This window comes from Falco biarmicus, chromosome 7, assembly GCF_023638135.1.
Source record: "Falco biarmicus isolate bFalBia1 chromosome 7, bFalBia1.pri, whole genome shotgun sequence".
Taxonomy (NCBI): Eukaryota; Metazoa; Chordata; class Aves; order Falconiformes; family Falconidae; genus Falco; species Falco biarmicus.
Window position 1 is genome coordinate 3346243 of NC_079294.1, and position 12660 is coordinate 3358902.

Consider the following 12660-nt stretch of genomic DNA (forward strand, 5'->3'; position numbering starts at 1 on the left):
GGCCCTGCCCGGCCGGGCGCGGGGAGCCGGGCCGCGGGGGTGGCCGCCGCCGGGGGGGCTGGCTCCCGGCCCGCCGGGCCGTGTGACACGGGCGGGGCGAGCCCCGGGACAGCCGCTCCCGCACGGGGGGAGCAGCCCGCGGCGGGAGGCCGGGGCGGCCGGCGCCTCTCCCCGGGGGCCTGGCGGCCTGGCTGGGCCGAAGCAGGGCGGGGGGCGGCCGGTGCGGGAACCCCAGCCGGTGCCGGGGAGCGGCGGCCTCGGGCAGCGCCGTGAGCTCTGACCTTCTCCCGAGCCCCATCTGAAGAGCGCAGTGTGAGCCGCTGGAGGAACAGTCAGGGCATTATGTGGTTTCACAGATGTACTTTGTGCAGATCCGAGGGTTTTCAAGCTTAAAAGTTCGGTAGAAGCACATCTGTCAAAACATGCTATAACGCTTCAGTATACGTTCATTTCCTTATGTGAACAAAGAAGAATTTATTGAACCTGTTCCCTTCTCCAGCGGAGCACAACAGAAAGCTAGTGTCGTGCTGATGAAAGAGGGTACAGGTATCATCACAGCTTCCAAGACCGCTGGGATGTGTTTCGTTCCAGTTTTCCTCTCTGGCCTCCAGTTAAGTGTGTGTGACTGTCTTACCTTCCCTGCTTTGTTTGCTTTCAGCGGTCAGACAGAATGGCTCCAGTGAACCCGCCAAAGGACAAGAAGCACAAGAGGGCACATGAGCATTGGCCGGAAGAGGCAAAATCAGCTGGGAAGAGGAAAGCGGACTACGGGGAGCTAGGGAATGAGCCACCAGCAAAGAGGTTGTTTGTGAGAAAAACATCCAAACCCCCAGAGAAAATCGGTAACATTTCCTCAGATCCTTACTGTTTCTCCCAACCAGATTTACCCTAAATGACAGGCATCGACTAGTTGAAGAGGGTGAATGCCAAGAAGCGTGTTCAGGCATGAGTGCTCAGATGGGGTTATATATTGAAGCGATACACAGAGAAGTATTGGGGTAGTACATCCTCCAGTTATCCGTCTAGTGTGTGCGCGCACACATGCGTGTTTCGTTTCCGAGACTCCATACTCCCTGGTAGAAGTGTGCTCGCTTCTGAAGCTGAAGGTGCTGTCGCAGCTCATTTGCGGGTGGTTAAGTTTTGGGAATTCCTGAATTACCATATGTCCGCTTTATTGTAGGACGCACCAGTCTTGGTAATACGTTGGGTTTTTCCCGTGCAATTCTTAGTGCAGTTTCATAGCCGTAAGGTTGGTGTCCTACAGCATTTCCACCTGATTCTGTGCATATTCTAACTTTTGCCTCAGTAAGAATACTTTCTGTATCTATTTTCAGATTAGATGGGACTGAATTTCCTCTAGTCACTTCTCCTTGTGCATTTTTTTCCTTTAGTATGTAATTTCAAAAAATCTTTCAAAGATTTTTGGCATAATGGGGAGAGATGATAAATTTTCAAGATACTGAGAATGTTAATGCTTTTGCATTATCAAGAAAGTTGTGTAGGCTTCAGCTACAGTAAGGACTATTTTCGTAGAGTCCTAGAATTGTTTAGGTTGGAAAAGACCTGTAAGACCATCGAGCCCAGCCATTACCCCAGCCGTGCCCAGCCCACCCCTAACCCGTGTCCCCAAGTGCCACAGCTGCGCGGTTTTTGAACACCTCCAGGGATGGTGATGCCACTGCGTCCCTGGGCAGCCTGTCAGTGCCTGACCACCCTGTCCATGACGGAATTGTTCCCGGTACCCCACCTGAACCTCCCCTGGGGCAGCTGGAGGCCGTGTCCCCTTGCCCTGTTGCTTGTTCCCTGGGAGCAGAGACCGACCCCCCCTGCCCACAGCCCCTGTCAGGCAGCTGCAGGGAGCGACCAGGGCCCCCCTGAGCTCCTTTTCTCTGATAAAACCTTTAATTACGTTGTTTGTTTAGGAGATGACTAGAGCTACTGCCTTGTGTGGAAATATTGCACACTTGCTGTAGATTTGGCTTTAAGGATCCAGAAATTACTCAAGTCTTTTTCAACAGATACAGGAGTTCTACCATTTTGTACTCAAATGTAGAACTCAAACATTCTACCAAGTTTGGAGCCATTGGCAGTGCGAACAGTGGACGTGGAGGCAAAATACTCTGAAAGGAGTTCTGCGTGTAACTGTGGATAGTTAAAGCATCTTTTGTATTTAATTTAGTTATGTCATTTTTTTTGTAATTTCATGGCCTGATTTTCAGATTTTCTAAGCATCTGCAGCTCCTGTAAGATTCAGAAGGAATTGGATGTGGCTCGTACTTTGTAAAAATGAGGCCTATCATGTTTTTCTCTTAAACCTTTTTAAAAAAGATGAAGACCTTTGTAGTTGAGCTTTTCCATTCTGTGTTCCAGTTTTTATTTTTATGTGTTTTGGAAAAAACCCACATTTTTTCTCCTGAGCTGTGTGGAACAGGTTCAGTTTCTTGCAATTGAAACACCTTTTTGAAGGGTTTCTTCCAGCAGATTCTAAAAAAGCCTCTCAAGTTTGTTTCTTAATATACTAGCCTTCATAATAAAATGGAATTTGGAAAAAAAACACCCTCCATTTCCGTGGCCTCTGAAGAAGGAACTGTGGATGCTAATTCTTCTGTGAAAAGAAAAGAATGAGAATATAAAGGCTTTTATACTTACTTCAATAGGTGTGACAAGTGCTGGTGCTATGTTGGCGTGGGAACAAAGAAGTTTAGTTCACACCTGTGCATATCTACGCTCCAGTGTTGCATTAAAGAAATACTTTGTTTAGGTTCTAATGGTATAGAATGATCCCTATGTTTTCAGTTTTCTGTTTGTTTGGGTTTTTTTATAAATATCCTTAAATGAAGATAGCATTTTTGTTTCTTGAGTAATGCATGTGACATTTAGATCCCTTGGGGTGTTGCAGACCATTTCTGTGGGGAGAGTTAGATCACAGACACGGGACTGCACGGATCCAGTTTGATCTGTTTTTTACATAAAGGTCCTGAAGATGAAAATTTGGAACATGAACAAAGTGTGGAAGCATGCTGTACTCTCAGCAAAAATCACTCTGAACAGAAAGGTTTTCAGGCGATGAGGCATCAGCAAGTCTATTATCAAAAACAAAACTCGCAGTGCTGTGGGCAGGCTGCATGGGCCGCACACAAGCAGATGGAAAATTCTGATTCACAAGCAGGCATTTCAGGAACCGTGTGGGAGCTCATGCTGCTACGCTTGGGGAATTTTCAGGTGTTGATGTTTCTGCTGGTCACATGTCTGACCTTCCCTTTGCTGTACTCAGGGGCTCACCATCTCCCGTGGTGTGCTTCCAAGTTGCTGGGGCTTTGGATGGCTTCATTGTGTTTTGGGTATGGACTGCTCAAATTGTATACTGTCCAAGAGATTCACCACCTATGGCGTTGCTTTATTCCTCTCCTCTTGTCTTTTTGATAAATCTTTGGCAAGGAGAAGGAAGGTTTAACAAGAGAAAGCATACATAAATCTGTAAGAGGCTATCTTCCTAACTGCGGAGGCTGCCGTACCTCAGACATGTAAGAACCATGTAGAGACTTTTATCTTGTGGCTGAAGCTTTTAGTGGATGTAGCTGGAAATGCAGATGTCTTCCCATGGTGTTCAGTGAATGAGCGTGGCAGGCGTTGGCTCTCAGTAAGTTCTACGCTTCCTTTCTGGCAGGTTGGAGTGGCGGTGCGTCCGTGGTGAGGAACAGCAGAGCCCTTTTCCATCAGCTGGAGCGGCAGTGCAGCATCGTTCATTATGTCTACCAGAACATGCTGGGAGGCTCCATTCGGGCACAGCTCAGGCAGGTGAGGAGTTTCTCCTTCGTGACCTGTTGGCTATCTCAGCTCCCTACATAGAAACATCTTCACCGCAAACAGGGAAACTTCACAGGGGCTTAAAGTTGCTCCCATACACAGTCTGTGACTCCAAGCCTTGTGTTTCTTAATCCTGTCAGAGGCAAGAGCAGAGATGGCTTTCCCTTTCCGTTGACCTGGCCCTGTCACTCCACATTTTACCCTCTGTTAATTCTGTGCTTCCTTGAGTCAAACTGGCCTGCTCTACCAGCTGAGTTATTGCACAGTGCTACTTTTGCACACTGATCCAACTGTTTTGTCTTACTATTTTTGTATCGTACCTGCTTTGCTAATCATGTCAGGTTTAGTGTTGATTTTTCCTATTCACAGACATACTCCATCAAGTCCGTAATGTTTTCCTGTTTTTCAGAGCCATGCTCCTTCTTTCGTTTGAAAATTAACTTTTTCTGTAACATCCATAGGTGAGAAGCACCTGGGCTGGCTTTATGTTCCGGATGATTTATCTATTTTAAGTATGCAAATGATAAAGAAATCACCGAGCTCATCCAAGCAGTGCCTGTTCCTCACCTGAAAAACAATACAGTCATGTCATGGTTCAAGCGTTCTGTTCACTCCTTCCGCTGTAGAGTTGAGCTGCAGGCACTTTGGATGGAGAACCATGATAGTATATCTCTGGATGATATGTAATGTTTTGGGATGCTCAGTAAAGACATAGTCATAAGTGCTTTTACTGGTGTGGAGGCATGTTCTTCTCCTTTGTGAATTATCCTGCCTTCTCAGCTCAGCCCATGAGGCTTAGCTCCCCCGTACATCATTTAAAGTGCGCTCTCTCTCAGGTCTCTGTTGCTTTCTGACTGCTGCAGCTGATGTGGTCACAGGGTCTCCCTTGGGGACAGCGTATCCTCTTCGTTCTACAGAGAGACTTAGCATTTTGTGTGAATGTACTAACGCTGATGGCAGTTAGAAGGTGTTGGCACTCCTCATTCAGAGAATCCTGGGGATCCCTGCAAAAGTCATAATTCTCTTTATCTTTTCAACAGTGTCTGCAGCTGCCCTTTCTGCGCTCTCTTGCCTCATACCGCCTCTTTCGAACGGCAAGTCCCTTTGACAGGAGAGTGACATGCCTGGAATGGCATCCAACGCACCCCAGTACTGTAGCTGTTGGCTCCAAAGGTGGAGACATCATCCTTTGGGACTACGAAGTACTTACTAAAACCTGCTTCATCAAAGGGGTAAGCCTCTGGGAGGGAGGTGGAAATGGCTGGGAGGGGAAATGGGAGTACCACCAAATACTGCAGATCAAACCAGAGGTCTGCTGTGGGAAGCACATAAGGGTCTGGGGCTGCAGAGCAGCCGGCTGCGGGGCAGCGCTGAGATGCAACAGCACGTTTGTTCCCAAGTCCCAGACTGTTCTAGTGCTGGGGAGAACTGAGGCATGTTAAGTTCATGATGAAGCAGTACTTGGTGTGTGCTCAGGGGAAAAATAACACAGCAACTGGGAAAACAGTTATCTTAAAGGGATGCCAGGAACAAGTAGGCAGAGAGGGCCTGTTTGGTTTACGTCTTGATCTTCCTCTGCTCACCTTTTATTCTGTGTCGGGTGAGGAAACATCTTTGAGTGGGGAGAAGCCAAGTCTCTTTATCTAAGTGAGAAACTAAGGCAGAGTGAGTGGTTTATATAGCTGGCATGCCCCCTTGTTGCTGTATTCAGCCATTCCCATTCTGACAGGGGCTCAAAGCCTGTAACTTTTATTCCCTTTCTAAATGAACATAGTTACGCACTGGGAGGAGGTCTAGCCTGCAGAAATTCCAGAGTCCTCTTTTTCTTTTCGTAAATAGTGTGGTGCCAGCCAGCCAGGGAACATGTTGCCTGGGGACTGGAGGAGCTGTAGTTTTGTCCTGCAGGAGGGCAGCTGTCTAGACAGCCATGGCATGGGAAGACATGGTTGTCTTTGCCGCCTTAAAGGGCTGTGGTGTGTTTCGCTGTCGCTGTTAAGGACATAGCTGTGAATGCTATTACAGAACACACTTTTCTCCTTCCCTGTCACTCAGTGGATTTTTCTTTTGTTCATCCCCTTCCTTGTAGATGGGAGCTGGAGGGGCCATCACAGGAATGAAGTTTAACCCTTTTAACCCTAGTCAGCTGTACACTTCGTCAGTTGCCGGCACTACCACCCTGCAGGATTTTAATGGCAATACTGTCCGGGTCTTCACCAGCACCGAGAACTGGGAGTAAGAAATAACAGCAATGCTTTGGGCCTCTGTGTCCTGCTGGCAGGGGCGCTACAGAGAGGGAGAGAGAGAGAGAGATGTTTGTCTCTGATCTGTGGGAGCTGGGCTTCCTCTTCTCCACATATATGTCCTTTATCCTCTGAATTCCAGGGAGGCTCACTCTCCCTTTTTAATTTTCCCTGGAAAGGGGTGGTGGGTAGGAGAGAGCTTTTCTTCATGAAGGGGAGGGACTGTGATGCTGCTTACATCCTGCTGTACGTGGGAGAGCGTGGGGGGTACCAGCAGATTTCCTCGGCTGTCCATTCTAAACCTCCCATAGCTTTGTGCCCTGGGGACCTTCTAACTTCCTCACCTGTTAGCAGTGCTGCTCATTGTCAGATGGTTTTTACAGGACAATTTGTAGTCCCCTCAGTGCTTCGCCACAAATACCGCTGACTTCAAGCAGTGTGTGTCATAAGGGTCACCCCAATTCGTCCCACCTAACTTATGGTGCTTATCTAAAAGATCAAAATTAAAGAGTCTGGGCTCCTTCCGTAATGAGTGGAAAGAGGAGATGAATTTCTAGAGGCAACTTTGTTTGCCTATGCTTAGAATCACCCTCTCAGACTGTTGCTTTTTCTGTGGACTCGTGAGGAACCCTGAGCTCTTCAATTAGTTACTTCAGTGCAGTGCTTTAAAGGTAAGTAAGGGAATTTGGGTTAGTCTCCTCTTTACCTGATTCTTTCTGGATGGCAGCTTTGATGGTTGGTTTCCAAATTGGCTGTTCCAGCCGCAGCCTTGTAATAGGGCAGAAGGTGAACCCAAGCAGTGCTGGGGTGACTGGCCAGGTGAGCGATGGGGGGAGAGGCTGGGTCTGGGGACATGAGGATCTCGTATCCTAGCGGGATGCCTGTCACGGCAATGAAGCCTGGATTTTAACGGGCATGCCACCCTCCTCCTGCTGTGAGGACAGGCAGGCGTTTTTTAATCTTCATTGGCTTCTTGAAATCTGGTATTTACAGTGAGACTTTATTCAGTAATACCTGCTGCGAGCAGCAGATGGAGTGCACTTGAGTATCAAAGAGTTTGGGGACTCACAGCTATCGTCCTTCTTTTCCATCTTTGTGTAGGGTTTCCACATTTCCTCGCTAGACAGACTGGGAGAAAAAATCATAACATCAATATAACGTAACACTGAACATAAGATTCCTGTGCCATTGGGTTACTAGTAGGATTTCTCCTTGCACCACTCTCATCCTGCCTGCTGGTACCTTGAGAAAGACCAGATACAGCACTGGAAGCAGCCTGTAAGGAACTGGTGAATGAAGTCTCTGTGAGAAAAGCTTGGTGCAGGGCTGTCATGGGATTTTGTGTGGTTTCTGCGTGGAACGGTGCTGGTTTTGCTTGTGATCTCCTGGTTTGAGCCAGGTGGTTTGCTGCAGATTAGTCCTACCCCCCTAGCAGGAGCAGCAGTGCTGCAAATGAGTTTTGCAGCCCGTAGTGGGGTTGAATTTACAGGCTCAGAACGTATGTGCTCAGCTTGGAAACAGATTAGGAAAAAAGAGTTGTTACGTAAGCGCCCTGTCAGAAAGCAGAGCATTGCACGTAGGGAAACCGGCAGCGTGTTCCCAGAGATGGGTGTTGTATTAATCTCTAACCTCGATGCCTCTTGGCTTTGTGTGTATTCCAGAAAGGGCCAGGAGATTCTCTCGGAGACATCAAGTTCAGCCCTTATGAGGCAATGAAGCTCTATGTGGCATCAGGGGATGGCACCCTAAGCCTGCAGGACCTTGAGGGCAGAGCGGTGCAGGTGATCTCCCGTGCCCCGGACTGTGGCCATGAGTACCACAATGTTTGGTGAGGAGGGAGCACCGCAAGGGTGATTCTCCTGTTTGCTGGTGTTAATGCTGTGCTGCTGCTTGTGCTCTCTAACACCTTCATCTCTGCCAGCGATAGGAGACTCGTGGTATGAATTGATCCTGTGAGGGAGCTTGGGGACAGGCTCCTGGTCCTGACCTTAGTGCTGCAGGGTGGGTGACAAGCTAGGCAGCCGCAGGGTGCGTGGGCTTTCACAGTAGCTGGGCGTGCTGCCTGCATCTTCTGGTGGTGCTTTCTGGTGACGCCATCTCTTAAAGTCCAGATACTGACATTTTTTCACTTCATAAAGTGTGAGGTGAGAAGAGCAGGATAACTTCCTCCTCCTCATCGTCGTCAGTTTCCGTTTTGTCTTCAGCAGCTCAGGAGGCCCAGGAAAGCCACAAAACATTTTTGCACAATCTGAGTTTCAGGTTATCGAGTTTACCCTGCTGCCTGTCTGGAGGCTTCAAGCTCAACACGCTTTGAATTCTAGAATAATTTATCATTGCAAGTGATGCTTTCCCAACAAGTTCCCAAAAGACCCTGGCTTTAACTCTTGCTGCCGTTCCCCTCCCGGCAGAGCTGGGGTTAAGCCATAGGTCTTTATCAGATAAGTCTCTATTCAGTTTTGTTTCCTGGGGCATAAAGTTAAGACAGTTTGATGTGCAAGTTTCCAGTCTAAAGCTTTTGTCTTTTTTTTACTGCTGCTTCAGTGTTTTGTGGAAAATGTCATTTTAAAGCTGTTTCAGTACATTTGTCGATGTCACGAGGGCATTCTGATCTTTCCCAAGGTGCGTCCAGTGCAGGCACCAAGTGGCTCTTTAGCCTCTATTATGTTCCACTGTCCCAGTGTGTCACACTCCTCCTAACGAGCACTTGACAGACAACTAGAAAGTTACTTGGTATTCAGTCACCGACAGAAAGCGTTGCTGATAAGCCATCCCCCTTCCTGATACTGAGGCCCACACCATCAGGCAGGAGATCGCAGGGACCATCTGATGCAGTCTCCCGTGTCAGGGAGGAGAGGGGACCCAGAGCTCGGCCGCCTTGGGAAGGCAGCCCTGATTTTGTGCCTTTCCTTCTAGCTGCTGGTACTGTAGTGTCGATGTCTCCGCAAGCTGCCGTGCGGTGGTGACGGGTGATAACGTGGGGAACGTGGTCCTTCTCAGCACTTCTGGTGAAGAGGTTTGTATGGCTCCATGCAGCGTCTCCTCTACGGGAATCTTTGTGACTCGTGTGCTTTCCTCCACTGGAGAGAGAAAGTACCCTGCAGCTCAGCAGATGGGTGCAGCCATTGTCTAGGTGGTGAGAAGTCCTCCAATTCTGTTTGTCACACTGTTGAGCGTAATGGTAAAAGTCCCCAAACGGAGGCTGTTGTGTGTGACCCCTTCCTTAAGAGTATTTGCTCCTGACCAGAGTAATTACAGGGTAACCTGAAGACGTGAGCACCCTCTGCCACCAGCCTTCACAATTCCAGAAATTTAGTGCGCTGGTGGGAATCCTTTGGGAGATACTGCTTTGATGTATATACCCTTCCGTGACCTTGGAGTAGGTACGCAGCAGTAACGAGCAGTGTTGGGACGGAGCTTGCACTGCTGCCGTGAGACACGAGAGGGCAGGCAGAGGCAGAGGCCGAGGCAGGCTGTGCCTCCGGGTCTGGCCTAGTGCGGAAACCCGTGGGAGCACAGCTGGAGTGCGCCCCGCTCTGCGGAGCCTGCTGCACCCTCACACCAGAATGACCATTTCTCCTGCCTATAAGTCTGCCCCCCAGGGAGCTGCGGCCAGAGGCAGCTGCGTAAGTGAGTGGGCAGAGTCAGAAGTGCCCCTAATGACTGGTGCTTAGTCAAGGTCAGTTGCTTCCTTTCCGTTTTTTTCTTCTAAAAGAATGTGACGGTCTCTTCTGCACTTGGGAAATAGCCATTATTGTAGGAAGGATGGGCCAGCATCACCTTTTTGATTAGAAATAATTTTCCAGCTTTGGATATAAATTCTGAGTTGGTATCTATTTGTTGTCCTTAACTGAAATATTTCTCCTGCCCTCACGTTTCTTCACTGATGTATTTCCAGAAGCCAATTGTATCTCCTCTCACCTATTCTACTAAGATAAACAAAGCAAGCTCTTTTTTTGTCTTCTCCCACAAAGCAGGCCCTTCCTTTTTACTCTTGGCAGTGCATTTTCTGTACCTGTTCCATTCTGTTTTAATCTTTCTGCACGTGGAAGACTGGCACTGCATGAAGTATCCCAGATGTGGTCTTTCTTCGTACAGTGGCACTAATTCTTCTGTGAACCAGGGACTGTGTTTTCCTTTCTCATAGCTGTAATAAATTGGTGGATCAAAGTTCTCCTAGAATTAAATAGTTAGTTCCCAAGGTCATTCTTCTCCTTTTTTGTTTCCAGTGGATAAACTCTTGGTGCATTTTAGGAGTTTTGTTACTCTGTAAATGTGAGACCTCTTTACTCTGCACTAGTAGATCATTATTCCATGTCTTTACTCCAGACCTTGATTTTTTTTTTCTGTTTGATTTTCCATTTCCTCTGCTGCAGATTTGGAAGCTGAAATTGCACAAGAAGAAAGTGACTCATGTGGAGTTTAACTCCCGATGTGAGTGGTTGTTGGCCACAGCGTCTGTGGATCAGACAGTCAAAATTTGGGACCTCAGAAACATGAAAAACAAAATGGATTTTCTTCATGTGCTTCCTCATGACAAACCTGTCAATGCAGGTGAGTTAAGGATTTAATTGCATGGATTTCTGCGGAGTCCACTCATCTCGGCTCTTGCCACTGTGGCAATGTGAGCTTCTGCTCAGACGAAGCTGTGCGGTAGCTGGTGTTAAGGCAAGGAAGGCACTGAGAACGTGTGGCCTGAGGAGGGAGGTGGATGGGGCAGCTGCGGCGCAGTTGTGGCCTTGTCTTGAGAGGTGAGCGTGGAAGCATCAGTGGTGGCTGAGATTAGAAACCTGAATTTATTGGGGCAGTTCCTTTGACAAAAGCAGAGCGTGGGACTCAGACCTCTGTCTCTTGGGTACAGTTTTAGGAGTTAGTAGAAGTCCAAACTGCAGGTGTCTGTCTCCAAATTTTCCACTCACTTTCTATTTCAACGAGCGAGTTCCTTTCTTCGCAACATCTCGTTCTGTGATTCTAAAATGAGAATAATGATTCTTCTTACATAACCCAGCACCATAGGTTTCAGCTTACTGTTCGCAAGAACTTTGAGTTTGTTTGAGACAGGGAAAGTCTTGTCTGTTGGGACACATGGCCATATTCACATCTCTGTGAAAGAAATAGCCATGGGTTTCCAATCAGGGAAATGTGACTTCTATGTTTCCTGCCAGTTGCAGCATTGTGATCTGTTGTTTGCCTCACTGTCCCCCTCTCCCAGCTTACTTCAGCCCAACAGACGGTGCCAAGCTCCTGAGCACAGACCAGCACAGTGAAATCAGGGTTTACTCATCTTCAGACTGGACCAAGCCACAGCACCTGATCCCACATCCCCACCGGCAGTTTCAGCACCTCACACCTATTAAGGTGAGTTAGCCAGCGCAGTCTGAGAGGACTATCCCGCTGGGTGCTTGCAGCTGGCTGTACATCAGAAACGGTCCCATTTCTGGTCAGGGTATTACATCAGTGGGTAGATGTTCACACTGCTGCAACTCCCAGCGGGGCGCTGTTCTGAGGATACTCGCGTTCCTCAAGCCGTGGGTGGGATGTACAAACTGTTGCTCATACTGCCGGTAGTCTGGTGTGTGTCAGTATGAGCTCTGGCCCTAACTCACCATCACTCTGCTCTTACGACTAGGCTACGTGGCATCCTCGCTATGACCTCATTGTAGCAGGTCGCTACCCAGACCCTAAGTTCCCAGGGTACACGGTGAACGAGCTACGAACCGTTGATGTATTCGATGGAAACACTGGGGAGATGGTTTGTCAGCTCCATGATCCAAATGCTTCTGGTATCATCTCGGTGAGTTGAGCGCTGCAGCTGAAAGGGCCCCGTGTAGTGAACCGCAGCCACAGGGCACGGGCTGGGGGCTGGAGCAATAGGAGCGTCCGCGTTACGTGTGACACTCCGGCTCTCGTGGGGTACGGCTGCTGGGAAAGCGGCTAGCTCGAGCAGGCCGGTCCGTGGTCATCCGCGGGTTTTCTGTGGTAGTCTTTCGGGAGCGTTGGGTTTTCCAGGCAGTTTGTTGCCGTTATATAAGCCGTGGTTGCTCTTACGACTCTGTTATATAAGGAGTGATGCTCTTACAGACTGATTGTGTTTCCATTTCCAGCTCAATAAATTTAACCCTATGGGAGACACGCTGGCTTCTGGCATGGGTAAGTAAGGACAAGCTAGGGCACTGAGCACAGCCGTGTTCCAGTCCCAGAGAAGGGCAAGCTTGTTTCTGCAGCCTAAAGCAAGTTGTTAGCGAGGGTTTCCCAAATCCTGCTTGCTGGTAGCCCTCTGTATTTCCTACATCTGTAAAGGAGAGACCACCTTTTCAGTCTTCCGCCGTTGCAGTTAGAAAAGTTTGCTCGGCATCTCCTGTGAAACATCCCTGAGAGCACCCAGCCCAGAGGAGCGAGGCCTCCGCTCTCCACATGCGGAGAACAACGGGGGGGTGGGGTGGAAGCCTTCTCCTGCTAGGCCGTACCCTCTCCCTTCAGTTAATTTATCTTATTTCCCAGGCTGCAGAGCCAAGATTACTCAGTTTTCGCAGGCTATAGAGGATTAAGGGAGATGGCTCTAGATAGAAGTCTTAGACCTGTCACAGATGAATTACTTGATTATGTTTCTTAATTA

The 12660-nt window shown here is 48.6% G+C and overlaps 1 protein-coding gene across 6 annotated transcripts in view; it reads left to right on the top strand.

The window, feature by feature from the left end:
- DDB2 (damage specific DNA binding protein 2) overlaps positions 1–12660 on the top strand; it is a 48952-nt gene that overhangs the window by 34936 nt on the left and 1356 nt on the right. For 4 of the 6 annotated variants that reach the window (XM_056345290.1, XM_056345293.1, XM_056345292.1 and 1 more), the window contains exons 2-10: positions 659–842; positions 3668–3798; positions 4848–5039; positions 7709–7875; positions 8961–9060; positions 10421–10598; positions 11257–11402; positions 11674–11838; positions 12149–12194. In XM_056345290.1, coding sequence (XP_056201265.1) covers positions 671–842; positions 3668–3798; positions 4848–5039; positions 7709–7875; positions 8961–9060; positions 10421–10598; positions 11257–11402; positions 11674–11838; positions 12149–12194 — 1297 coding nt within the window. In that variant the 5' untranslated portion in view covers positions 659–670. Of the gene's footprint in view, positions 1–37; positions 843–3667; positions 3799–4847; positions 5040–5893; positions 6040–7708; positions 7876–8960; positions 9061–10420; positions 10599–11256; positions 11403–11673; positions 11839–12148; positions 12195–12660 lie in introns of those variants that run through there. The other 2 variants (XM_056345289.1, XM_056345294.1) reach the window with 2 other exon arrangements.